Below are 25,472 nucleotides of genomic sequence, written 5' to 3'. Positions count from 1 at the left end.
TCTCTGAGAGGTCCGACATAATAGGTCGTAGGGCGGTGGTGATCAAGTCCCTCATAAAGCTTCTAGAAATTTGTTCATTTTCTTCCCCTTCCGACGAGGCCTCTTCATCTCTTTCTGAGCTTAGAGGGGTTGGGGCCGTTAAATTTTGTGATTTTTTTTGCTAGTGGGGTGTGGGGATCTTCTTTGAGGAATTTTTGCATGTCTGATTGACCCTTGGCTGGACGTGGTGTACTCAAGGTGTCGCTGCTCCTGTCTCTGTTGTTTTTTCCCATAGTGTACTGAGATTAAGTTTTGTTTTAAGTCGTATGATGGGGCCCGTCACTCAAAGTGCATTATTAGGGGGCCATTGGGTGGCTGTGGCCCTATCTGGAGCCTGTGTGACAGGTGTAAATGCGGGTCAAGTTCTTTTGGCATGGTAGACAGAAAGTCCTATGGGCCGCAAATGCAGTATGGGTATGTTGTGGCACTAATTGAGTGCTATGGAGAGAGCAATTCGCAGGAGCTCTGTGGCTGGAGCTCCCTGAAAAAATTCAGGCTGGGCCTGTAAAGGTTTATTAGTAGTCTGTAAGTTTCTGTGTTGCCCCTCTAGTTATTTTACTAGGGCAGTGGCGGACAGTGGGTAGGGGGCTCAGGACTGTTGCCCTAGAGAACCTGCTGTCTTAGTCCTTTCTCAGAGCGGTTGCTTACCCTGGCTGGGGGGGGGGGGTAAAGAGGTGCGCAGCGGCGGGACTGTGAAGGGCTTGGTTGGGAGCCTGGAATGATCAGGCCGTGGTGGGCTCTAACCTGACCAGTGTGGGCGCTCTGTATGGGTCTAGTGCTCTGACGGTGCTGCTCAGTCCTGCACTGTGAGCCTCCTCCACCTCTCACAGTCTCCCGCTGTTATGGGAGCTGCTGCTGCACCGCGGTCTGGTGGTGGTCTGCACTCACCCCCTCCGGCCCCAACCTCAAGGTGTCCTTTTCGTGGCTGTGGGAGGCAGTCGGTGGCTATCGGGCAGCCGCCGCTTGATCCTGGCTGTCCGTGCTTCCGGTCCGCCGCGCGCCGCCGGACTGGGTCCGAAAATCGAGGCCCCGGCTTCTCCCGCCGCTGTAGGCCCCGTCTGGTTACGCTGGTCTATTGAGGCCCGGAATGTCTCTTTTTCTTTCCCGGCCTGTAGAGGTGCTTCTGCGGGTGTTAAGCGGGTTCACCTTCGCACAGGAGCGCCGTTATTCAGGTTTTCCTGTCGTGGTTGCAGGAGCTAAGTTTCCATGCGACCACTCGCTCTGCTGGCTAGGCCACGCCCCCAAGTTTGAATGTTAAGGCCTGGAATAAGCAGCTCCAAAATCTTTAGCGCAAACTAGATTTGACATAGTCTCAGATTTTCTGATAGACAGTAACAAGAGCAACCACGCTGAGATTGTGAATCTTATAGTTGGAAAATGTGGGATATTTGTTTTTGAGTGGATAAGAAATCCCAGTAAATGGGTGCATATTGGAACTCTTCCCATTAGATCCTGTTCTATGGCAGGCCAGCTAATTGTTTGAGTAGGATTACCCCAAGTCCTAAAATGATTCAAGAGAATGGCATTAATATAGGTAGAGATGAGCGAGCACGCTCTTCCGAGCTTGCTACTCGTTCGAGTATTAGGGTACTTGAAATGCTCGTCACTCGAGACAAACACCATGCGGTACTCGAGTCAATTTCATTTCCCTTCCCCGCATGTTTAGCACCATTTTCTAGCCAATAAACATGTGAGGAAGCATTACCACTTCCTGCTGTGATGTGCCAGCCCTCTCCCCCCAACAGTAGGGAGTGGCTGGGCCGATCAGGTGACAGACGAGTACTTAAACTGGTCTTGCCCGTGGCTCGCCTCAGACGCATGCTGGCAGAGGTTAGGGAAAGTGCTGATGCTTATACAGGGATAGTGTTAGCGTAGGATTCTCTCGCCAAGAACCCCAACAGTCCTCCTTAGGGCTACTCCTCACCGTGTGCATTATAGTTGTGGCTGGCTGGGAGCAGTAATGCACCCTTTTTTTTATTTTAACGCATCTAGCCCTGGGCAGAGCCTTTCAGTTATACTGTTCTCAGTCTGCAGTGCATTAGAGAGAGGTCTCACCGCAAAACAGTACTGTAATATTTTCCAGACCTCTGCAAAGCCTTTCAGTTATACCGTTTTCAGTCTGCAGGGCATTAGACAGAGGTCTCACCGTGAAACAGTACTCTAATTTTTCCTAGGCCACTGCAAAGTATTTCAGCTCTGCCACTGTGCAGAGCATCTCACAATACCCTTTCCTTGAGGGGGTTGAGATAGCCACAGTTACCAGGACTATCCATAGATATCAGCACAAGACAGCAGTTTAATTTTTTCAAGTCACAGCATAGAGCCTCCACTATCTACGAGTCTCTGTGTGCGGTGAATTAGCCACAGTTGTCAGCGTTGTACAGTGGGGTAATTTATTTGAGCCCTGCTCTATCCTTAATCTGCCATGAAGAGGAGTAGGGGTAAGGGTTGAGGATGTGGACACGGGCGTCCAAGTGAGGGTGTGGGCACAGGCCGAGTTCCCGGGCAGGGTGAATCACAGCCAGCTGCTGATGGATTCGGAGAGAGCGAAGTTTCTGGGCTCCCCAGATTCATATCACAATTTGCGGCTCCGCATGGTAGACCTTTATTACAAACAGAGCAGTGTGAGCAGGTCCTGTCGTGGATGGCAGAAAACGTGTCCAGCAATGTATCGACCACCCAGTTTACTACGCAGTCCACTACTCCCGGCCTAGGGACTGCAACTCTGAATCCTCTGGCTGCTCCTCCTTCCTCTAAGCCTCCTCACTCCATGAAAATGACATATTCTGAGCAGACAGACTCCCAGGAATTGTTCTCGGGTCCCTGCCCTGAGTGGGAAAAAAACGGTTCCTTTCTCACCTTAGGAATTTGTTCGTGACTGATGCCCAACCTTTGGAAGGTTCACAGAGTCCGGGTGATGAGGCTGGGGACTTCTGGCAATTGTCTCAAGAGCTTTTTGTGGATGAGGATGATGAGCACAGTTGTCTGTCAGTAAGGTAGTAGTAAGGGCAGTAAGTCCGAGGGAGGAGCGCACAGAGGATTCGGAGGAAGAGCTGCTGGACGATGAGATGACTGACCCCACCTGGCTTGCTAAGCCCACTGAGGACAGGGCTTCAAAGGGGGGGGGGGGCAAGTGCTGCAGCAGGACAGGTTGGAAGAGGCAGTGGAGTAGACAGGGGTAGAGGCAGGGCCAGAGCGAAGAATTGCCAACTGTTTCCCAAAGCACCCCCTCGCGCCAAGCCTCCGTGCATTGGGCTAGTTGTTCAAAGGTGTGGATGTTTTTCAGTGAGAGCGCGGACAACCAACGAACTGTGGTGTGCAACCTGTGTCGCACTAAGATCAGCCGGGGAGCCACCACTACCAGCCTCACCACCACCAGCATGCGCAGGCATATGATGACCAAGCACCCCACAGGGTGGGACGAAGGCCATTCACCGCCTCCGAGGCACACCACTGCCTCTTCCCCTGGGCTACAACCTCTCACACAGATCCAATCCCCCTCCCGGCCTGCACCCACACCCTCACCTCTACGGTCCTCCACTCCATCCAGCAATGTCGCTAACACAAGCGTTGGATCAAAAGCACAAATACGCCGCCACCCACCCGCATGCACAAGCTTTAAATGTCCACATTGCCAAATTAATGAGGCCTGGAGATGCTGACGTACAGGCTTGTGGAAATGGAGGCCTTCAAAAATATGATGGCGGCGGCAGTCCCGCGCTACTCGGTACCCAGTCGCCACTATTTTTCCCGGTGTGTCATCCCCGCCATACACCAGCACGTCTCCCACAACATTAACCGTGCCGTCACCAACGCGGTAACTGGGAAGGTTCACTTAACCACGGGCACGTGGACAAGTACTGGCAGGCAGGGACACTGTATCTCCCTGACAGCACATTGGGTGAACTTGGTGGAGACTGGGACCGAGTCAGAGCCTGGGACCACTCACGTCCTACCCACACCCAGAATGGCGGCTCCTTCCTCGGTGCTGGTATCTGTGGCGTATTATGCCACCTCCTCCAAAGCCCTCCCTCCTCCTCCTCCTCCTCCACCACCACCTCCACCTGTCAATTAAGAAGTGTGAGCACGTCGCCAGCAGTCGGTAGTATGCGGTGCGGCAGCACAGTGGTGGGCAAGCGTCAGCAAGCCGTGCTGAAACTAATCAGCTTAGGTGACAAGAGGCACACAGCCCCCGAGCTGTTGCAGGGTCTGACAGAGCAGACCGACCCTTGGCTTTCACCGCTGAGCCTCCAACCGGGCATGGTCATGTGTGACAACGGCCATAACCTGGTGGCAGCTCTGCAGCTTGGCAGCCTCACACTCAGGCCATGCCTGGCCCACATCTTCAATCTGGTGGTTCAGCGGTTTCTGAAAAACTACCCCAACTTGTCTGACCTGCTCGGCAAGGTGCACCGCATCTGCGCACATTTCCGCAAATCCACCACGGACACTGTCACTCTGAGGACTCTGCAACGTCGGTTTCAGCTGCCAGAGCACCGACTGTTGTGTGACGTTCCCACACACTGGAATTCTATGCTGCACATGTTGGCCAGGCTGTACGAGCAGCGTAGAGCAATAGTGGAATACCAGCTGCAACATAGATGGCGGAGTGGTAGCCAGCCTCTGCAATTCTTTACAGAGGAGTGGGCATGGATGGTAGACATCTGCCAGGTCCTCGGAAACTTTGAGGAGTCTACCCAAATAGTGAGCGGCGATGCGGCCATCATTAGCGTTACTATACCGCTGCTTTTCCTGTGGAGAAGTTCACTGCTAGGCATAAAGGCCGACGCTTTGTGGTTAGAACAGGAGACGGGGGATCACAGTATGTCGGTTGATAGCCAGATCACCCTCATGTTTATATCTCAGCGCGTTTTGGAGGAGGAGGAGGGGGAAGAGACTGCTGGCCACACTGCAGAGGGTACCCATGCTGCTTGCCTCTCATTTGTTCAGCATGTATGGGCTGAAGATGAGGATCCTGAAAGTCATCCTCCTAGTGAGGACAGCGATGTGTTGCGTACTGGTACCCTGGCACACATGGCTGATTTCATGTTAGGCTGCCTTTCCCTTGACCGTCGCATTAGACACATTCTGGCCAACACGGATTACTGGGTGTACACCCTTCTAGACCCACGGTATAAGGAAAACCTTTCCACTCTCATTCCCGAAGAGGAAAGGGGTACGAGAGTGATGCAATGCCACAGGGCCCTGGTGGAAAAAGTGATGGTAAAGTTCCCATCTGACAGCGCTAGCAGTTCAGAGGGCTAACTAGCAGGGGAGGCACGGGGATCAGGCAGCATGTCCAGCGCAGGCAGGGAAACACTCTCCAAGGCCTTTGCCAGTTTTATGGCTCCCCAGCAAGACTGTGTCACCACTCCCCAGTGAAGACTGAGTCGGAGGGAGTAATGTAAAAAGATGGTGAGGGAGTACATAGCCGATCGTATCACCGTCCTCCGCGACGCCTGTGCTCCATACAACTATTGGGTGTCAAAACTGGACGTGTGGCACAAACTTGCGCTGTATGCCCTGGAGGTACTGGCCTGCCCTGCCGCTAGCATCAGAGAGGGTGTTTAGTGCAGCTGGAGGGATCATCACGGATAAGCGTACCCGCCTCTCAACTGCCAGCACCGATATGCTTACACTCATAAAGATGAACAAAGGCTGGATTTCCCCAGCGGTGGCAAGCAGCGGATCCTAAAGATTCTTTTAGCTGCAACAGGAGAAATATGCATCCACTCTCTAGCCCCAAAAAAGGGGAGAAGTAGCTTGGTCTATCCCTTTCTGAACTTGATCCTCCTCCTAAAACAGCATGTCACCACGCTGAACCACCAATTTTTCTGCAGCCCAAACCAATGTTTTTGGAGTGCTGCCTCCAGGCTCTGTTACAAATAAAGAAACAACGAGCTGTATGTTACAAAATGTTTATGGCTTTCACCTGCCCTCGGGGTTAAGCAATTTTTCAGGGGTACACTTGTACTCTTGGTAAGCCCAATTTTTCAGGCCTTCACCTATACTCTTAGCCAACAAATTTTTCCTGCCTTAGCCTATCCTCTTGGCAAACCAATTTTTTTTAGGTGTTTGCCTACACTCTTGACAGACCGATTTTTCAGGAAATTGCCTATACTATTAGGCAACTAATTTTTCCGGCCTTCGCCTAGACTTTTGGCAAACCAAATTTTCAGGTGTTTGTCTATACTCTTGCTACAGAAATGTTTCAGGGGTCTGCCCATACTTTTGCTACTGAAAGGTTTGAGGGGTCCACCTATACTCTTGCAACAGAAAAGTTTCAGGGGGTCGCCCATATTCTTGCTACAGAAATGTTTCAGGGTTCGCCTATACTCTTGCAACAGAAAGGTTTCTGGGGTCCGCCTATACACTTGCTACTAAGAGATTTGGGGGGTTTGCCTATACACTTGCTACTAAAAGGTTGGAGGAGTCCGCCTATATACTTGCTACTGAAAGGTTTGAGGGGTTCACCTAAACACTTGCTACTAAAAGGTTTGAGAGGTTCACCTATACTCTTGCAACAGAAAAGTTTCAGGGGTCCGCCTATACACTTGCTACTGAAAGGTTTGAGCGGTTCGCCTATACACTTGCTACTGAAAAGTTTCAGGGGTTCGCCTATACTTTTGGTACACCGATTTTTCAGGCAATCGCCCATACTCAACTAATTTTTTCGGCCTTCGCCTAGACTCTTGGCAAACCAATTTTTTTAGGTGTTCGCCTATACTCTTGCTACTAAGAGGTTTGTGGGGTTCACCTATACACTTGCTACTAAAAGGTTGGAGGGGTCCACCTGTACACTTCCTACTGAAAGGTTTGAGGGGTTCACCTATACACTTGCTACTAAAAGGTTTGAGGAGTTCGCCTATAGTCTTGCAACAGAAAAGTCTCGGGTTCGCCTATAGTCTTGCTACACAAATCTTTCAGGGGTCCGCCTATACGTTTTCTACTGAAAGGTTTGAGGTGTTTTCCTATCCAATTGCTACTAAAAGGTTGGAGGGTTTCGCCTATACACTTGCTACAGAAAGGTTTGAGGGGTCCGCCCATACTCTTGCTACTGAAAGGTTGAGGGGTTTGCCTATACTCTTGCAATAGAAAAGTTTCAGGCCTTCGCCTATACTATTGCAACAGAAAAGTTTCTGAGGTCCGCCTATACTCTTGCTACTAAGAGGTTTGTAGGGTTCACCTATACACTTGCTACTAAAAGGTTGGAGGGGTCCACCTGTACACTTCCTACTGAAAGGTTTGAGGGGTTCACCTATACATTTGCTACTAAAAGGTTTGAGGGGTTCACCTATAGTCTTGCAACAGAAAAGTCTCAGGGGTTCGCCTATAGTCTTTCTACACAAATGTTTCAGGGGTCCGCCTATATTCTTGCAACAGAAAAGTTTCAGGGGTCCGCCTATATGCTTGCTACTGAAAGGTTTGAGGTGTTCTCCTATCCAATTGCTACTAAAAGGTTGGAGGGTTTTGACTTTACACTTGCTACTGAAAGGTTTGAGGGGTCCGCCCATACTCTTGCTACTGAAAGGTTGAGGGGTTCGCCTATACTCTTGCATTAGAAAAGTTTCAGGGGTTCGCCCATAATCTTGCTACGGAAATGTTTCAGGCCTTCGCCTATACTCTTGCAACAGAAAAGTTTCTGAGGTCCGCCTATACTCTTGCTACTAAGAGGTTTGTGGGGTTCACCTATACACTAGCTATTAAAAGGTTGGAGGGGTCCGCCTGTTCACTTCCTACTGAAAGATTTGAGGGGTTCGACTATAGTCTGGCTACACATGTTTCAGGGGTCCGCCTATACATTTGCTACTGAAAGGTTTGAGGGTATACAATTGATAATAAAAGGTTGAAGGGGTCTGCCTATACACTTGCTACTGAAACGTTTCAGGGGTTCGCCTATACTCCTGGTACACTGATTTTTCAGGCAATCGCCCATACTCTTAACTAATTTTTCCGGCCTTCGCCTAGACTGTTGGCAAACCAATTTTTTCAGGTGTTCGCCTATACTCTTGCTACAGAAATGTTTGCGGGGTCCGCCCATACTCTTGCTACTGAAAGGTTGAGGAGTTCGCCTATACTCTTGCAATAGAAAAGTTTCAGGGGTTCACCCATAATCTTGCTACAGAAATGCTTCAGGCCTTCGCCTATACTCTTGCAACAGAAAAGTTTCTGAGGTCCGCCTCTACTCTTGCTACTAAGAGGTTTGTAGGGTTCACCTATACACTTGCTACTAAAAGGTTGGAGGGGTCCGCCTGTACACTTCCTACTGAAAGGTTTGAGGGGTCCACCTATACACTTGCTACTAAAAGGTTTGAGGGGTTCACCTATAGTCTTGCAACAGAAAAGTCTCAGGGGTTCGCCTATAGTCTTTCTACACAAATGTTTCAGGGGTCCGCCTATATGCTTGCAACAGAAACGTTTCAGTGGTCCGTCTATATGCTTGCTACTGAAAGGTTTGAGGTGTTCTGCTATCCAATTGCTACTAAAAGTTTGGAGGGTTTTGACTTTACACTTGCTACTAAAAGGTTTGAGGGGTTCGCCTATAGTCTTGCAACAGAAAAGTCTCAGGGGTTCGCCTATAGTCTTGCTACACAAATGTTTCAGAGGTCCGCCTATACTCTTGCAACAGAAAAGTTTCAGGGGTCATCCTATACACTTGCTACTGAAAGGTTTGAGGTGTTCTCCTATCCAATTGCTACTAAAAAGTTGGAGGGTTTTGCCTATACACTTGCTACTGAAAGGTTTGAGGGGTCCGCCCATACTCTTGCTACTAAAAGGTTTGAGGGGTTCGCCTATACTCTTGCAACAGAAATGTTTCAGGGGTCTGCCTATACTGTGGGTGCACAAAGGTTTCCCATAGTGGTGTTCAGCAGTTTGGCACAAAAACAGTGAATGACTTGGGCAGAAGTGTGGGTCGAGGTCCAGGGCGGGGTGAAACTGTGCCATGTGTGGGCACTTTGATTTCTTCATGTGTAATATTGCCTTTGAGTTTCATGGGCTTGCCTATGCTGTGGGTAAACAAAGACTTCCCATTGCGGTGTTTTATCTATCTGGCATGAATATGCTGACTGACTAGGGCAGAAGTGCGGGCCGAGGTCCTTGGCGGGGTGAAACTCTGCCATGTTTGGGCACTCTCTTTTCTTCCTGCTTAATACTGTCCGTGGGTTCCAGGGGCCCACCTATGCTGTGGGTGCACAAAGGCTTTCCCATTGCATTGTTCAGCTATCTGACACATGCAAAGAATGAATTGGCAGAAATGTGGGCCAAGGTCGGGGTCCTTGGTGGGGTGAAACTCTGCCATGTTTGGGCACTCTGAATTATTTATGTGTAATACTGCCTTTGAGTTTCATGGGCTCGCCTATGCTGTGGGTGCACAAAGACTTCCCATTGAGGTGTTTTACCTATCTGGCACAAATACATTGAATGACTAGGCAGAAGTGTGGGCCGAGGTCCTGGGCGGGGTGAAATTCTGCCATGTTTGGGCACTCTCTTTTCTTCCTCTTTAATACTGTCCCTGGGTTGCAGGGGCTCGCCTATGCTGTGGGTGCACAAAGATTTCCCATTGCGGTGTCTTAGTTATCTGGCACAAATACACTGAATGACTTTGGTTGGGCGCAGAAGGCTTCCTCCATTGCATTGTTCTATCTGACACCTACACAGAATGAAGTGTGTGGGGACACATGGATTTCCTATAGCTATGTAACTCATGGCACCTTGGGTCACACAAGGTGAAGGCTGGGACCGAGCCTGACCCTGGACGCGCTGACATGCTTCCCACACAGAGTATTGTGGGTCTGACCTCGGTCATAGTCTCTTGGGCTTATTATGCCACCTCCTCCTCCTGCTTGGGGTCTGGGGATCAGCGCTGGGCGATATGTATTATCTCTCATGCTACAAATTACTACAGTTATCCGAGATACTGGATTGGAGCATTCACAGGAAGCAAAACGGATTTCATGAGACCTTCACTGAGTCATTGTACACCTGTTGGGGCTACTTTTGCGACACCACCGGCTTCAAATCAATCTTTGGTGTTAGTATGCGCTGCTGCATGGTGGAGATGTGTAGAAGTGCTGGCACCTGAGTCCCCTTTATGCCCACGTTTGCGTCTCCTGACAATTTTGTGACGGTGGTGGCACGGGATTGGAATGATGATCGTACGTCAATTTATCATCAATTCTCATCAGCATTGTGGGCTATCACCCACACTTTCAAAGAGGGTCGCTGCCTGGCCCTGCCAACACTCTGCAGTGTGTGTCTCTGGTTCCTCCTCATCGCAGTTGCACTTATAAATCGACATGAGGGTGGTGTAGCTATGAAGCGAGCGTGTGGCATAAGGCCAGCAGAACGCTGCGCAGGGAAAATTTTGTGTGCGCTATGGCCGCAGGGTCGTGCAATGCCAGCATGTAACCCAGGAGAAAAGGCAGCGGTGTCACCCGCAGGCGGCGATTGTCCTTGGTTGCAGCTAGTGTGGTGCTTAGCTAAGATGTGCCAGTGCGTGTGGCTTGCTAATGAGGGTCTGCCCCCAAGTAAATTGTTAGGGAGGTGACCGCTAGGCTCTTGCCCCCAATTTGGCTTAATAGTGGGACCTGGGAGCCTCAGATGCAGCGATGCATGCTGCCCCTTCTATTCCTTATCTGTTTCTGTGGTGTTTCCATGACTTTCTGATGTTTTTAGGTGTTTCACAAATCATCCCCTATGTGAAGCATCGGTCCCATACAAAAATGCTCGAGTCCCCTATTGACTTCAATGGGGTTCGTTACTCGAAACGAACTCTCGAGCATTAGGAAAAGTTCGACTCGAGTACCGAGCACCCGAGCATTTTGGTGCTCGCTTATCTCTAATAGTAGGCTATAAGGTTGGGTAGACCTAATCCTCCTGGGATTTGTGTTTTTGCATGCTAGAGGCTGCCAACTTAGACCTTTTTTCTCTCCAAACAAAACACAGTAATTGACTTTGAAATTTTTGCAATGTAGATTTGGGAATTGGGACAGGAAGGGTGTGGAAAAAATATAATATTTTCAGAAGGATCATCATTTTGTACAATACAATAAGTCCTAGCCAGGAGGGCTCAGTCTTGGAAAAATTAATTCTTCCCTAATGTTTTGTAAAAGTGGGAAGAAATTTATTACTGCCAATCTTGATGTTGGGAAACAGAGATTAATGCCCTGATAGGGGATACTATTATTGGCCCATTGGAAGAGGAATTCAGCTAATATATCCTTTTGTAAAGCTGCCAGAACAACGCAGTATGTGCGATTTGTTGAAATTAAGTTTATAGTAGGAAACTTTTTCAAAGTTTTCCAAGATTTGAAAGGTTGCTCTCAAAGACTGAAGGGGATAAGTCACAGTAATGATGACATCATCTACGACAAGGCCTATTGTATGTTGTCTGATACTTGCGCGTAAGCCCTGAATAAGGGGCTTGGTTGGGATAGCCTCTGCCAAAGACTCCATTATCAGGGTAAATATGAGAGGGGAGAAGGGGCATCTCTGTCTGGTTTCTTTTGTTACTTTCAAAGCTCCAGAAAGCATCACATTCACCAGAACTTTAGCTGAGGGGGATGAGTATAAGGCTTGATTAGCTTTCATAATGTTCCCTTCAAAGCTAAATGACCATAGGGCCATGAATGTGGAACCCCATTGAATTCTGTCAAACGCATCCAGGGTCAGAAGCAGAGAAGGCGTTCAATCTCTCTCCAACACAGACATCCAGTCCATTGCACATCTTGTGCCATCTGGGGCCTGTCTATCCTTGACAAACCCCACCTGATCCGAATGAATCAGGTTTGGGAGGATGTTAATTAGTCACATGGCTATGATTTTGGCGAAGAGTTTTGTACTGTAATTGAGCAGAGAAATGGGCTTAAAGTTTACTGGACGATCTGGAGTTTTTCCTTGTTTAGGGAATGTCACTATAGTGGCTAGTAACATTTCTGGGGAGATATTTCCAATAATCGGGGCTGCTTGATTAAAGGTCTCCACTAGTAAGGGTGAGAGAATAGGGAAAGAATTTTGGCAATATTAAAACGAGAACCAATCTGGCCCTGTCACTTTGCCACGTTTGGAGAGTTTGATGTAAGCCTCTGTAGTAGAAATAGGACTATTGAGTGCTTCCAGTTCATCATTGGGGCTTTTGGGAAGATTAATTTTCTTAGGAAATTAATTAATCTCTACTTCTGTTGGGCGATTGATAGAGGAATCTTGGCTCAGGTTGTCTAGCCCCCTATAATAAGAACTCAACCTATTTGCTATTTCCTGAGGGTGAATAATTCTGATCTTTCGACCAAACATGGAGGATTCTAGACATTAGTCGGATTTGTTTGACGCCTTGTTGTAGGATGAATAGTATGTCATTTGCAAAGTGGTGAGATTTTTCTCATATTCAGGTATGAAATTAGTTCTCAGTTGTTTCTTCAGCATGGATAAAGTGTCATGTACTTGCTGGAATGGGTCACTTTGTAGTCGGGCCTCTGAAATAAACCCCAATTTTGCTAACCTCTCGGCGTAATGTAGTTCGCCTATTCCATTTATTTATTTAGTGGCCCGCTCAAGCTCTGATATGTCCTTCTGGAGTACTGGTGTCCAAAACTGAACACAATATTTCATGTGTGGACCGAGTAGTGACTTGTACAGAGGAAGAACAATATCTCGTCGTATGCCCCTAGATCTCTTTTGATGCACCCCACGATCCTATTTGCCTTGGCAGCAGCTGCCTGACACTGGTTGCTCCAGTTAAGCTTACAGGTAACTAAAATCTCCAAGTCCTTTTCCATGTCAGTGTTTCCCGGTGGTTTCCCATTTAGTATGTAATGGTCACATGTATTTCCTCTGCCCATGTGCATAACCTTACATTTATCAGTGTTAAACCTCATTTGCCACTTTTCTGCTCAATCCCCCAACTTATTCAGATCCATTTGCAACAGCATTCTCTCCTCTTGTGTGTTAAATTACTTTGCAAAGTTTTGTATCATCTGCAAATATTGATACTTTGCCGTGCAATCCTTCTACCAAGTCATTTATAAAGATATTAAAAAGAATAGGGCCTAATACTGTGGTACTCCACTAGTAAGGCTGACCTAATCAGAGTATGTACCACTAATAACCACCTTCTGCTTTCTATCACTGAGCAAGTCACCTAGTTACCTACACACATTCTCATCCAGATCAAGCATTCTCATTTTATATACCAACCTTTTATGCGGTACAGTATCAAATGCTTTTGACAAGTCCAGATACACAAGATCCAATGACTCTCTCCGGTCCAGTCTAGAACTTACCTGCTCATGCAAGCTGATCAGATTGATTTGATATAAACCCATTCTGATATGGAGTTATACAGCTATTTTCCTTGAGGTACTCCAGGATAGCATCTTTTAAAAAACCCTTCAAACATTTGGAAGTTTGACTTACCGTAATTTCCAGGTTCACTTTTTGAATATCGGCACCACATTTGCTATGCACCAATCCAGTGGGACACATCTCTTCAATATAGAGTCCATAAATATAAGAAACAATGGTCTGTCAATCACATTACTTAACTCCTTTAGAACCTGGGGGTGTACGCCATCAGAACTTGGCAATTTATCTATTTTAGTATTGTACTCTATTTAAAGTAACTGATAAAGACGGCTATTGGCCATTAAAAGTTCAAAAGCCGGTACTAATATAAAAACAAGGAGCCCTGATGCCTCCCTTCATGACTTTTTAAATTCACGCTTACTCTTCCTTCCTCGTCTTGTAATGCCTTGGTAGCACTAGGTGCTTTAAAGGGGTTGTCCCGCGAAACAAAGTGGGGGTATACACTTCTGTATGGCCATATTAATGCACTTTGTAATGTACATTGTGCATTAATTATGAGCCATACAGAAGTTATTCACTTACCTGTCCCGTCTCCATGGTGCCGTCTAATTTTCAGCGTCTAATCGCCCGATTAGACGCGCTTGCGCAGTCCGGTCTTCTCCGTGTTGAATGGGGCTGCTCGTGCTGGAGAGCTGCTCCTCGTAGCTCCGCCCCGTCACGTGTGCCGATTCCAGCCAATCAGGAGGCTGGAATCGGCAATGGACCACACAGAAGACCTGCGGTCCACCGAGGGTGAAGATCCTGGCGGCCATCTTCGCAAAGTAAGTAAGAAGTCACCGGAGCGCGGGGATTCGGGTAAGTACTATCCGTTTTTTTTTTCAACACATGCATCGGGTTTGTCTCGCGCCGAACGGGGGGGCTATTGAAAAAAAAACAAACCCGTTTCGGCGCGGGACAACCCCTTTAACCCCTTCCTGCAACAGGATTTAAAGGGGTTGTCTCACGGCAGCAAGTGGGGTTATACACTTCTGTATGGCCATATTAATGCACTTTGTAATATACATCGTGCATTAAATATGAGCCATACAGAAGTTATTCACTTACCCACTCCGTTGCTAGCGTCCCCGTCGCCATGGATCCGTCTAATTCTGATGTCTTTTTGCTTTTTTAGACGCGCTTGCGCTGTGCGGTCTTTTCCCCTTCTGCTCGGTCCAGGCACGAGCGGCGTTCTGGCTCCGCCCCCTTCTACGCGTCATCGCGTAGCTCCGCCCCGTCACGTGTGCCGATTCCAGCCAATCAGGAGGCTGGAATCGGCAATGGAACGCACAGAGCCCATGGTGCACCATGGAAGAAGACCCACGGTGCACCATGGGAGAAAACCGCAGTGCATCCCTTGGGAGAAGATTTTTTAAAGTCCTTATTTCGTCGGATCGGTAAGTAGCAAGCGGCTTAAAAACCGCTTTACTTTGCTATTTTATGCCAGGGGGGTGACAGGGGGAATGGGGTAAGGTAAAATTTTGAGGTTTGCTGCGAGACAACCCCTTTAAGTTTACAGACATGTGATATTGCAATATTTTCCTCAATAAATAAGTGACCAGGTCTAATATTTTTGACTCACTTATTTAATTTGGTTCTCTTTATTTATTTTTAGGACTTGTCTGAAATTCTGATGTAGCTTTAGGTCAAATATAAGCAGAAAAAAATGGAAAATTTTGAAGAGTTCACAAATTTTCAAGCACCACTGTCCATTTCACCAGTTTATAGTCAAGGGGTATGGCAAGCAATACCTTTAAATACTTTTTTGTATTAAAACATATATGCTTGATGGATGGTAAAATCCTAATGTGAGCAGCCCCTTATCTACTCCTCTTCCTTCTACAGTGTATTGGAAATAGAAAAGAATCTGGTGCTGGGCGTAGCTCTCCAAGAAGTAGCAGTAAAAGTTTGGTTGTAATCTGTTAGCATGAAATTTCTATGCGTATTAGGGGATTTCTGAATACTTAGTGGACCTCCTTTATTTATTTGTAGAGAAATTGGAGTGGGGTGAAAGGTAGAGGGGAGGAAAAATGGAAGTGGGGTGGGGGAGAAGGGGTGGATTCCCATCTCTTGCAGAATTAATCAGAATCAAGATTTAAAAGGGAATTAAGAATCTGTCATATTGAGATGGCAGAATATAATTCTGTCAGTGTGTGCATCTGGCCGCAGCGGCAGTGAGTGATTACCAGCTGAGGAGCTGCAGCACATCGGCTGGTAATCACTTTAATGGTGACCTCACGTCCCAAAAGTGGGACAACTGGCAGTCCTGCTTGGAACTCTGGGGAAAGCAAGACACGGTCCCAAAGTGGGACTGTCCCACCTAAATAGAGACGTCTGATCAACTTACCTTTCTCTACCTCATGAGGTACTTCTGCAGTTGTGGAAGAACCCTTCAGTGGTGGCATACTCCCTGTGTTGTTGTCCCTGGCCCGGAGATTTGTGGTGTCTTCATTATTAAATTGGATTCAGGTGTGTAGTAGTCTGGGCAGTGCCCAGTATTATCACTGATTGGAGACAGAGAGCTGAGGGAAGAAATGAGCGCTTTCTAAGAGGATCTCCAGCTAGTCCAGAGTAGAATTACCCTGATTAAGGAATTCAATTTTGCCATTGCCTTAACCCCTCAAGAATGAAAACTTTAAGGGGTTGGCTATATGTGCAATCAATCAGACCAAGGATCTGTATAGTCTTTGCTTGGATCCTATGTCCACTGCACTTTGTCTATGCCAATTGCCTCTGGATCCACCTACGGCCTTTGATAGCTCTGCCTATAGCCTGAAAGCCTTTTATGGATTTGCCTGCAGCCTTTATGACTCTTTATATAGCTTTATAGCCCTTGATAGCTTTGCCTATATCATAATAGCTTTTATGGTTTTGCCTATAGCCTGTTAGCCTTTATGTCCTTGCCTATAGCCTTATGGCTCTTCCTATAGTCTGATATCCCTTATGGCTTTTCCTACAGCAAAATAGCCTTTATCGCTTTTATGGCCTTTTCCTTATGGCATAAATATGTTTTATGACTTTACCTGTAACTTATATTACTTTGGGGCTTTCCAGCTTTAACCCTGTGGTCTGCTTTTATGACTTTACCTGTAGCTTTAAAGGGGTTGTCCCGCGGCAGCAAGTGGGTCTATACACTTCTGTATGGCCATATTAATGCACTTTGTAATATACATTGTGCATTAATTATGAGCCATACAGAAGTTATAAAAAGTTTTTTACTTACCTGCTCCGTTGCTAGCGTCCTCGTTCCGATGGAGCCGACTAATTTTCGCCCTCCGATGGCCAAATTAGCCGCGCTTGCGCAGTCCAGGTCTTCTCCTGTTCTCTATGGGGCTCCGTGTAGCTCCGTGTAGCTCCGCCCCGTCACGTGCCGATTCCAGCCAATCAGGAGGCTGGAATCGGCAATGGACCGCACAGAAGAGCTGCGGTCCACGGAGGTAGAGGATCCCGGCGGCCATCTTCACCGGTAAGTATAGAAGTCACCGGAGCGCCGGGATTCAGGTAAGCGCTGTGCTGTTCTTTTTTTCAGTCCCTGCATCGGGGTTGTCTCGCGCCGAACGGGGGGGGGGGTTTGAAAAAAAAAAAAAACGTTTCGGCGCGGGACAACCCCTTTAATGGCTTTGTGGTTTGCCTATAGCCTTTGTAGTTTTGGCCTTGTGGCCTAACAGCCTTTGTGGTTTTGGCCTTTTAACCTTTGTGGCTTACCCATGGTCTATAGCCTTTGGGCTTTGCCTATATTCTTTTTATGTTTTAATTAGGGCTTCTGTGCTGGTACAAATAGTGACTGTGCTTGGCCTAAGGCTTGTGGCCTCTGGGCCTCACCTATGCATATTAGCCTGTAGGCTTATGGCTGTAGAGCTTTGCCTATGGCTGTATGATCTACCTCTTACTTATAGCCTCTAGGCTCCGCCTATGACCTGTTTACTTATATCCTCTGTGTTGTGCTGCTGGGTGATGATCTCTGATTTTGACAGGTGATCTTCAGTGGAAAGAGAATAGAGGAAGCCTCTTTTTCCTCGCCACACATCTTCAGTTAGGTATCTATGGTAAAGAATACCTTTGGAAATCTGAGGTAAGACTGTTCTGAAGATTGCATAAGAACAAGATGTCAAATAGAGGGAGGTTACAATTTACCTCCGATGGGGAATTCTCTAAAAGAATCTATTTTCCTGAAGTTGCATAATTATATGGAATATTTATGATGCTTTTATACTTTTGAACATTTATTTTTGCTATCTACACAGTCCTCCTAACTAGAGATGAGCGAGCATACTCACTAAGGCAAACTACTCGAGCGAGTAGTGCCTTATGCGAGTACCTGCCCGCTCGTCTCTAAAAATTCGGGGTGCCGGCAGGGGGCGGGAAGATCTCTCTCTCACTCTCCCCCCCCCCCCCCCGCTCACTCCCGCAACTCACCACTCTCCCCCGCCGGCACCCGTATCTTTAGAAACGAGCGGGCAGGTACTCGCATAAGGCACTACTCGCTCGAGTATTTAGCCTTAGCGAATATGCTCTCTCATCTCTACTCCTAACTTTAAACTAGAGAACTCAAGCTAGAAGTTTGGTTTGGATTCATCCTATATATTGGTGTAATATTGCGTAAATAATATGTTTCCTCCTGGGAATCATTCTTCTGAAGAACAATATCTAAGTGTGTCCCAGAGTCTAATTGGCTCAGAAATCAGTACAATGGGGACAAGTTGGATCCTGGGGTCTAAAAAGCTGTTAAATATTCTGTAATTTGGATTGTCCATTTGGTTGGCAGTTTTCAACATCAAAAGTGAATGCCGCTACTTCAAGGCTACTAAACAGTTTTTTTGGTGTTTCACTGAAACTTTATTGGTGGATTCTCCAATCCAATGAGTTATTAGCCATCAATAGAATATTATTTCAAGCCATCAACCTCCATATTATTCTAGTTTAATCTATGTCATGAGCATAAGGAAAACACAAGATTACTTGCTGGTATTCAGTTTTCCATGAGCCAATGACCGCACCACTAATTCCCTCCTAATGCAGTAGTGGAGTAAAAATAAATAAATGTTATTGAAGTTTAAGTATAAATGTAAATAAAAAGGATTAGTCCACAATTACCTGGATCTTGTTACAGAACTGAGGAGGAGAAGGGTTTTCCTTGCCTTTAAAGAGATCTGGAAGGTTCCTGTTTCCTGTCTGGATAGCAGGCAGTCTCTCACTGGTGCTGTTATGGGCTCATAGAAAGCTGATTATCGGCAAGTAATCTTGTGTTTTTGTGCTGAAAAATCAGTCTAAATCCCTGGGAAGTAGGGGTCCTCTTTCCTTTAATTTGCCGTCGACTGTCTGTTATCAAGTAAAGTCTGTCTCTAGTAACAGAGACACCAAGACAGAACACAGGAAATGGGGGTTGTTAGTCTGCCCATAGAAGTCTAGGGAGAAGAAAGTTAGAACCAGAGACTCTCACAGATATGCTGCTCCAGCTATTAGGGATTTACTGTGTCACAGCTACTGATATCACATCTACACTGCTCAGTACTTCTCTATCTCTCTGTAGCAAACCCTCCTGAGTAACTGCATTACAGAGCAGAAATTGTGTTCTTTTTATGTGTGCTACATGAGACATCATAGCAGCAGTCTTTACCCACACGCTCAGAGAAATAGAGAAGGGTTCCTATTCCCCTATATGTGCAGTGTATGAAGACGTCTTAGCAGCAGTCTACACCTACCAGCTCAAAGAGATTGAAAAATAATTTTCTATTTATTAATAACTTACTAAACCCTTCTTTTCTCTAGAGGTATCTTTAAAAAGCTCAGTGCCTCCCTTCCCTTATTCCTAGTTTGAAGGGAATTCCATAGGTCTTGGTTCCCGTCAAAACATGGCAAACTGATTCCAGCTAGGTTTCAACAGCTAATAGTTAGCATATGTCTCAACTGGTTTAGACTGGTTGGGCACATGCATATATAGAGTAGTCGTCCTTTGCATAAAGGTTTACTCTTACTGCACGCACTGGGACACAAGGTTCTATTCTTTTATACACCGACATGTTGTAACTTTTTGGAATAATTAAAGCACTACATGCATTTGAATTTTGTGTTCCGCAACTATTCAGGTCTTTTTTTTATTTATTGTAGATCATTATTTTTTACCATTTTAATTTTTGTTCCCTTTTCAATATTTTGTATCATTTAAAGTTGTAATTTTCATATGAACTGCATTCTATATTATCTGGATAAATTAAATCTGAAGATTATTTTCACTAATTTGGCAAATGGAACCCCCCCCCCCCACCCCCCTTCCCCCTCGAGTTCACAGGGAACAAGAAATTCTACAGAGATAAAGAACAGATCATGCTTTCTTTTGTATACAATGTATTGATACATGATAGTAGCCAGCTAGCCTACATCCAACAGCTTAGAGACAGAGAGGAGATCCTGCTCTACTATGTGAGCAGCGAATAGAGATATCATAGCAGCACTCTACACTAGAGATCAGTGAGCATACTCGGTAAGGCGATATACTCGAGAGAGAATCGCCTTTTTCGAGTACCTGCTGGCTCGTCCCTGAAGATTCGGGGGTCCTTGGGGGTGAGCGGGGGGTTGCGGAGGGGATCAGGAGGGAGAGAGAGAGGGATCTCTCTCACTCTCCTCCTCGCTGCCCCTGAATCTTCAGGGACGAGCCAGCAGGTACTCGCAAAAGACGATGCTCTTTCGAGTATATCGCCTTACCGAGGTTGCTCGCTCATCTCTACTCTACACCAAACAGCTCAGAGAAGCCAAAGAATTAAAGATTGAGACAGCAGATGGGAAAATCTGGTATTAAATTATGTATCCAAGGCAAATAATGGTCAGGAATAATGTTATTCCTCATGTATACAAGCAACAACTTTTTATTCTGAAAGTCACCTGAAAGTTTTAATCAACATTTTATGCTCTAAATTGCTTTCCACTGCTTTTGTAAAACATGTTACTTTACTTTGATTTTAAATGTTGGATTTTTTTCATGTCAATAAAAAAAGGCTTCTTCATGATGAGATTTAAGATTATGTGATTTGTGGGTAAACATTTCCCTGAACATGACTATGGCTTTGCTCTAGCGTGAATCTTTGCATGGTGAACAAGATTTGACTTCTGAATAAAAGCTTTCCCACATTCTAAACATGAATATGGCTTTTCTCCTGTGTGAATTCTCTGATGTCTAAGAAGACCTACTTTAAAAGTAAACCTTTTCCCACATTCTGAACATGAAAATGGCTTCTCCCCTGTGTGAATTCTATGATGTTTCACAACGTCTGCTTTAAGACTAAAACCTTTCCCACATTCTGAACATGAAAATGGCTTCTCCCCTGTGTGAGTTCTCTGATGTTTAACAAGATCTCCTTTACGACTAAAACTTCTCCCGCATTCTAAACATGTAAATGGCTTCTCTCCTGTGTGAATTCTCTGATGTATAACAAGATTTGCTTTTTGACTAAAACCTTTCCCACATTGTGAACATGAAAATGGCTTTTCTCCTGTGTGAGTTCTCTGATGCGTAACAAGAACTGCTTTATGACTAAAACCTTTCCCACATACTAAACATATAAATGGAGTATCTCCTGTGTGAAGTCTCTGGTGTGCAACGAGATCTGATTCATAGTTAAAACCTTTCCCACATTCTGAACATAGAAATGGCTTTGCGCCTTTGTGAATTATCTGATGTTTAACAAGATTTTGTTTATAATTAAAACGTTTCCCACATTCTGAACATGAAAATGGCTTCTCTCCTGTGTGAATTCTCTGATGTGTAGAAAGTTCTGAGTTGTGGTTAAAACCTTTCCCACATTCTGGACATGAAAATGGTTTCTCCCCTGTGTGAATTCTCTGATGTTTAACAAGAGCTGCTTTAAGACTAAAACCTCTCCCACATTCTGAACATGAAAACGGCTTCTCTCCTGTGTGAGTTCTCTGGTGTCTAACAAGATCTGATTTTTGGTTAAAACATTTCCTACATTCAGAACATGAATATGGTTTGTTCCCCATGTGAACACTTTGATGTTCAACATCCCTTCTGTAAATTTGATTTTGCTTAACAGTCTGTGATAAATCGGATGATAGATCTGCGCTGTGAAGGACTGAGGGTATATCTGGGATAAGGTCAGGCTCTTCATATATATATTGTATGATATCATGATCTTCCACTTTAAAATCTGATATCAGATGTCCCTCGGGGCTCCAGGTGTCCTCACCTGCTAAAAATAAAAATAGACTTTATTGTTTTCAAATATTATAACCTCAAGGGCCCAATCAAACAGCCATATATTCAGTCTGTGTTCTATTCCTGCAGCACAAAAGTGACGCCAGGATGCTCTCTACCACATCATGCAACCTATACTTCTGGTATCTATCACCACACCGGTGACTGCTTTGTTCTGAGCAACCGAAAGGGGCACCAGCACGTCATCAGTATGTTGTCCAACATCACACACACTTCCAGCTGCCTCATTGGAGTTTATCATTTTTGGCTTTCCTGAAATAACATGACGCTAGCTCCAACACATCCCTGGAGCCATCAAGTGACAGTGACGTGGGGACTCAAATAATAGTACCCTATCACTGATCCAGTCTCCTTCACTCCACTGCATATCAGACCCACTTGGCATGCCACTGGGTGGTATCATTGCAGGGAGCACCTGATATCTGATATATAGAGGGGAAATAGGACAGCGCCTTGGGACAAGAAAATGTACTGTAAATTCAAATTCAACAGAGGCAATACCAAGGAGATCCAGTTCCAAACCATATGCGATCCACTCAGTGGAGACATGCTGTAATGAAAAATGATAAACCTCCCATCAAAAATTGATGGAGGTAAAAAAAAAAAAAAAAAAATCACAAGAAGGTATGATACAAACTGCGCTCCAAACATATATAATAAGAGTGTTCTCACTCGGGAGAGGGAAGCAGACACCCAGTTAGACGGAGCAACAAGACTCCCCCCTCGAAATCCAGGATAGACTTGAATAAATATGATGTAAATCCCACGTCCATTCAGATCCAATCAGGTCCGCAGGAACTCGAAATGGTACAAAAGACAGATTTATTACACAAAGGGTAGACTCTGCCACTGAAAAGTTGGCAAGACATACAACGCGTTTCGGTAATAAAAGCGTTTTTGAAGTACAAATCATACATATAAAAAGGAGTTTAAATAAAAACCCAATACACATACTGTGCAGTAGATTCCCATCCCACCCAAGAAACAGAGAAGACTCAGTGGTGCCAATCCATGTAGAATAAAACACTTGTGTATACATATGGTCTTCATGTGTATATGGCACCTGATGGTACCACCCTGTAATCCAAGATGTAATCCAATTTTAAAGTAGTGTGAAATGTGAACTTCATTCTGAGGCCACACCATCCAGGAACTTATTAAGGTGAGCGACCTCTTCCAAATACACAGTTGGGATGCCAAACCACATAAGAAAAAAATACAAGAAATGGCGCCCAGGGAAGTATTCGTATCTATGTAACTTAAGTCACCTAATTACTGAAAGATGTAGAATAGGCTGACACTATTTGGGAAGTGACCTTGGATGTCATGTTAAGGTCCATTTACACCAGCCGATGATCGTTAAAATAGAAAATTGCTAATCGGCGATCATTTTAGAGATCATAGGTGCGTCTAAACGAGTGCCCATCGTGCACTTTTCGGGCACTGCTAGCTAATCCTTATATTCAGTCTTACCTAAAAATCGTCCTTCTCTCTTATCAGCAGTTCTCCACAGGTAGTGCTGATAGCATTGTTTCCTCATGGAGAACAAAGGATCTGAGCACAGATAATAGCCCTCAAGCTATTAACTGCATTCAGTGAAGACTTCATTTGCACACTTAATTGCTACTTAAAGGGGTTGTCCCGCGATGACAAGTTAAGTTAAACACTTCTGTATGGCCATATACATGCACTTTGTAATATACATCGTGCATGAAATATGTGCCATACAGAAGTTATATACTCACCTTCCCTGCGCTGGCGTCCCCGTCTCCATGGTGCCGTCTAATTTCAGCGTCTAATCGCTTGATTAGGCGCGCTTGCGCAAAAGGGTCTTATCCCTTCTGGTCGGCCCGGGCATGAGCGGTGTTCTGGCTCCGCCCCCTTCTATGCGTCATTGCGTAGCTCCGCCCCGTCACGTGTGCCAATTCCAGCCAATCAGGAGGCTGGAATCGGCAATGGACCACACAGAGCCCACGGTGCACTATGGGAGAAGACCCGCAGTGCATCGTGGGTGAAGATCCCGGTGGCCATCTTGGAGGAAAAGAAGGAAGAAGTTGCAGAGAGGGGATTCGGGTAAGTATATATTTTTTTTTATTTCAACACATCCCTTGGGTTTGTCCTGCGCTGAACGGGGGGCCTATGCAAAAAAAAAAAAAAACCATTTCAGCGCGGGACAACCCCTTTAAGTAGCTGAGAAGCTACTTAATAGTTTATGCAAAATGACCGCTCAAAGCTGTCACTCAAACTATCGCTTGAGCGATCATCTGCTGGTGTAAATGGGCCTTTACTGTACACTAATATTGCCCATGAACTACACCTAACACTAATTTAGGAATTTCTCTTGACTGACCCATTGATTCCACAGAACACAGAAAAAATAAAATGAATAGAGGTTAAAATCAAATCTAAAGGTCTATTTATATGGGACGAGTGTTGGGCAAATGATGCCCGACACTCATCCCAGTGATGCTTGCTCCTGTGCTGTTATACAGGAGTGAGTACTGCTGGCATCACTTACAGCGCTACCATAATGGAGGCGGAGCAGGCCAGGGGGCGTTCTCCCCCCACCTGCCTCCATTCACAGTAAGCAGACAGTCCTTCGGTGTAAACAGCAGTTGTTCACTATTGAACAGCACATCTGCATGCATTTACACGAGCCGATTATTGCTCAAATTCCAATGGAAGCCCAGGAGTATGAACGATTCTGAATGATAATCATCCCATTAAAAAGGGCCATAACACACAATTATTTTACATATAAAAGGGAAATGTTGTCTTTGGGTGAAAGGGATAGCCATGGGAAGGATGCACCTTGTTATGCAAATCTATTGATTGAGTCTGTTGAAATGGATAAACAGCTTTTATCACACAGCATGGTTTCTGTAGGAGGTATATAGATGACATACTAATTTGGAGAGGTCTGAATTTGATTTATTTGTATAAGGGATGACTAGAAACGGCTATGAAATAAAGTTTACCATGTAGATCAGCTTGAGATTCTGTTTCCAGATTTACACATTTCTACCAAGGACCACAATATACAAACCAAAACATATATTATTAGGCCACCTGCAGACGGCCGGGTCGGATCCGGCAGTGAGAATTCTCGCCGCGTGACCCGACCCGAGCGCCTGCAGAGAGCAGCGCGTACTCACCTGCGCCCGCAGCTCCGGATCTTTCATGTGCCGGCAGTCGGCGCATAGCAGACCAGAGCCAGCGGCGGGTGAGTGACGTTTTTGTGCGGGGCTCACAGAGAAATAGAACATGCCGCAGTTTGTTTGCCGCACAACAAACATGGCGAGAGCCCGGCCTGTCGCCATGACATCTGGCGTCCTGTAGTGCCAATGCCTATGATCACTGTATAAGCGATAAGGCATGGTAGAGCAGTAGCTCTGCCATGCCTTATCACAGCGATCATAAGTGCAGTGCTGCAAGTCCCTCAGAGGGACACAAATAGTGTAAAAAAAAAGGAAAGAAAAATGTAAAAAAAAAATGTAAAAAAACCCTTTCTTTGTGCTTTTTCTAATATTAGCATTAAAAAAGGTAAAAAAAATTAAAACCCCACATATTTGGTATTGACGCGTCCATAACGACGTGTACAAAAAGTTGAACACGCTTTTTATTTTGTACGGCAAAAAGCGTAAAAAAAACCGCTAAAAAACAGAGGCAAAATGCTAATTTTTAGTGTGTCATTTATGCTGCATGATTAACGCTGTATAAAAAAAAAAAAAAAAAAAAAACTATGGCAGAATTGATACGTTTTCTCTCCCTGTTATCATAAAAAAAAATAATAAAAGTTTTACGATATAGTTTATGTACCCAAAAGTGGCACTGATAAAAACTACAGCTCGCCACGCAAAAAACA

At 45.6% G+C, this 25,472-nt stretch overlaps 1 protein-coding gene across 3 annotated transcripts in view; it reads right to left on the bottom strand.

The window, feature by feature from the left end:
* Positions 1-20,182: 20,182 nt before the first annotated feature.
* LOC136624371 (zinc finger protein 850-like) overlaps positions 20,183-25,472 on the bottom strand; it is an 83,039-nt gene continuing 77,749 nt past the window's right edge. Inside the window, exon 5 of one of the 3 annotated variants that reach the window (XM_066598339.1) lies at positions 20,183-21,379. In XM_066598339.1, coding sequence (XP_066454436.1) covers positions 20,431-21,379 — 949 coding nt within the window. In that variant the 3' untranslated portion in view covers positions 20,183-20,430. Of the gene's footprint in view, positions 21,582-25,472 lie in introns of all 3 variants that reach the window. The other 2 variants (XM_066598337.1, XM_066598338.1) reach the window with 2 other exon arrangements.

The sequence above is a fragment of the Eleutherodactylus coqui genome, chromosome 4, assembly GCF_035609145.1.
Source record: "Eleutherodactylus coqui strain aEleCoq1 chromosome 4, aEleCoq1.hap1, whole genome shotgun sequence".
Classification (NCBI taxonomy): Eukaryota; Metazoa; Chordata; class Amphibia; order Anura; family Eleutherodactylidae; genus Eleutherodactylus; species Eleutherodactylus coqui.
The sequence above is the reverse complement of the archived record's forward strand: the minus strand, read 5'-3'. Positions and strand labels throughout refer to the sequence as shown.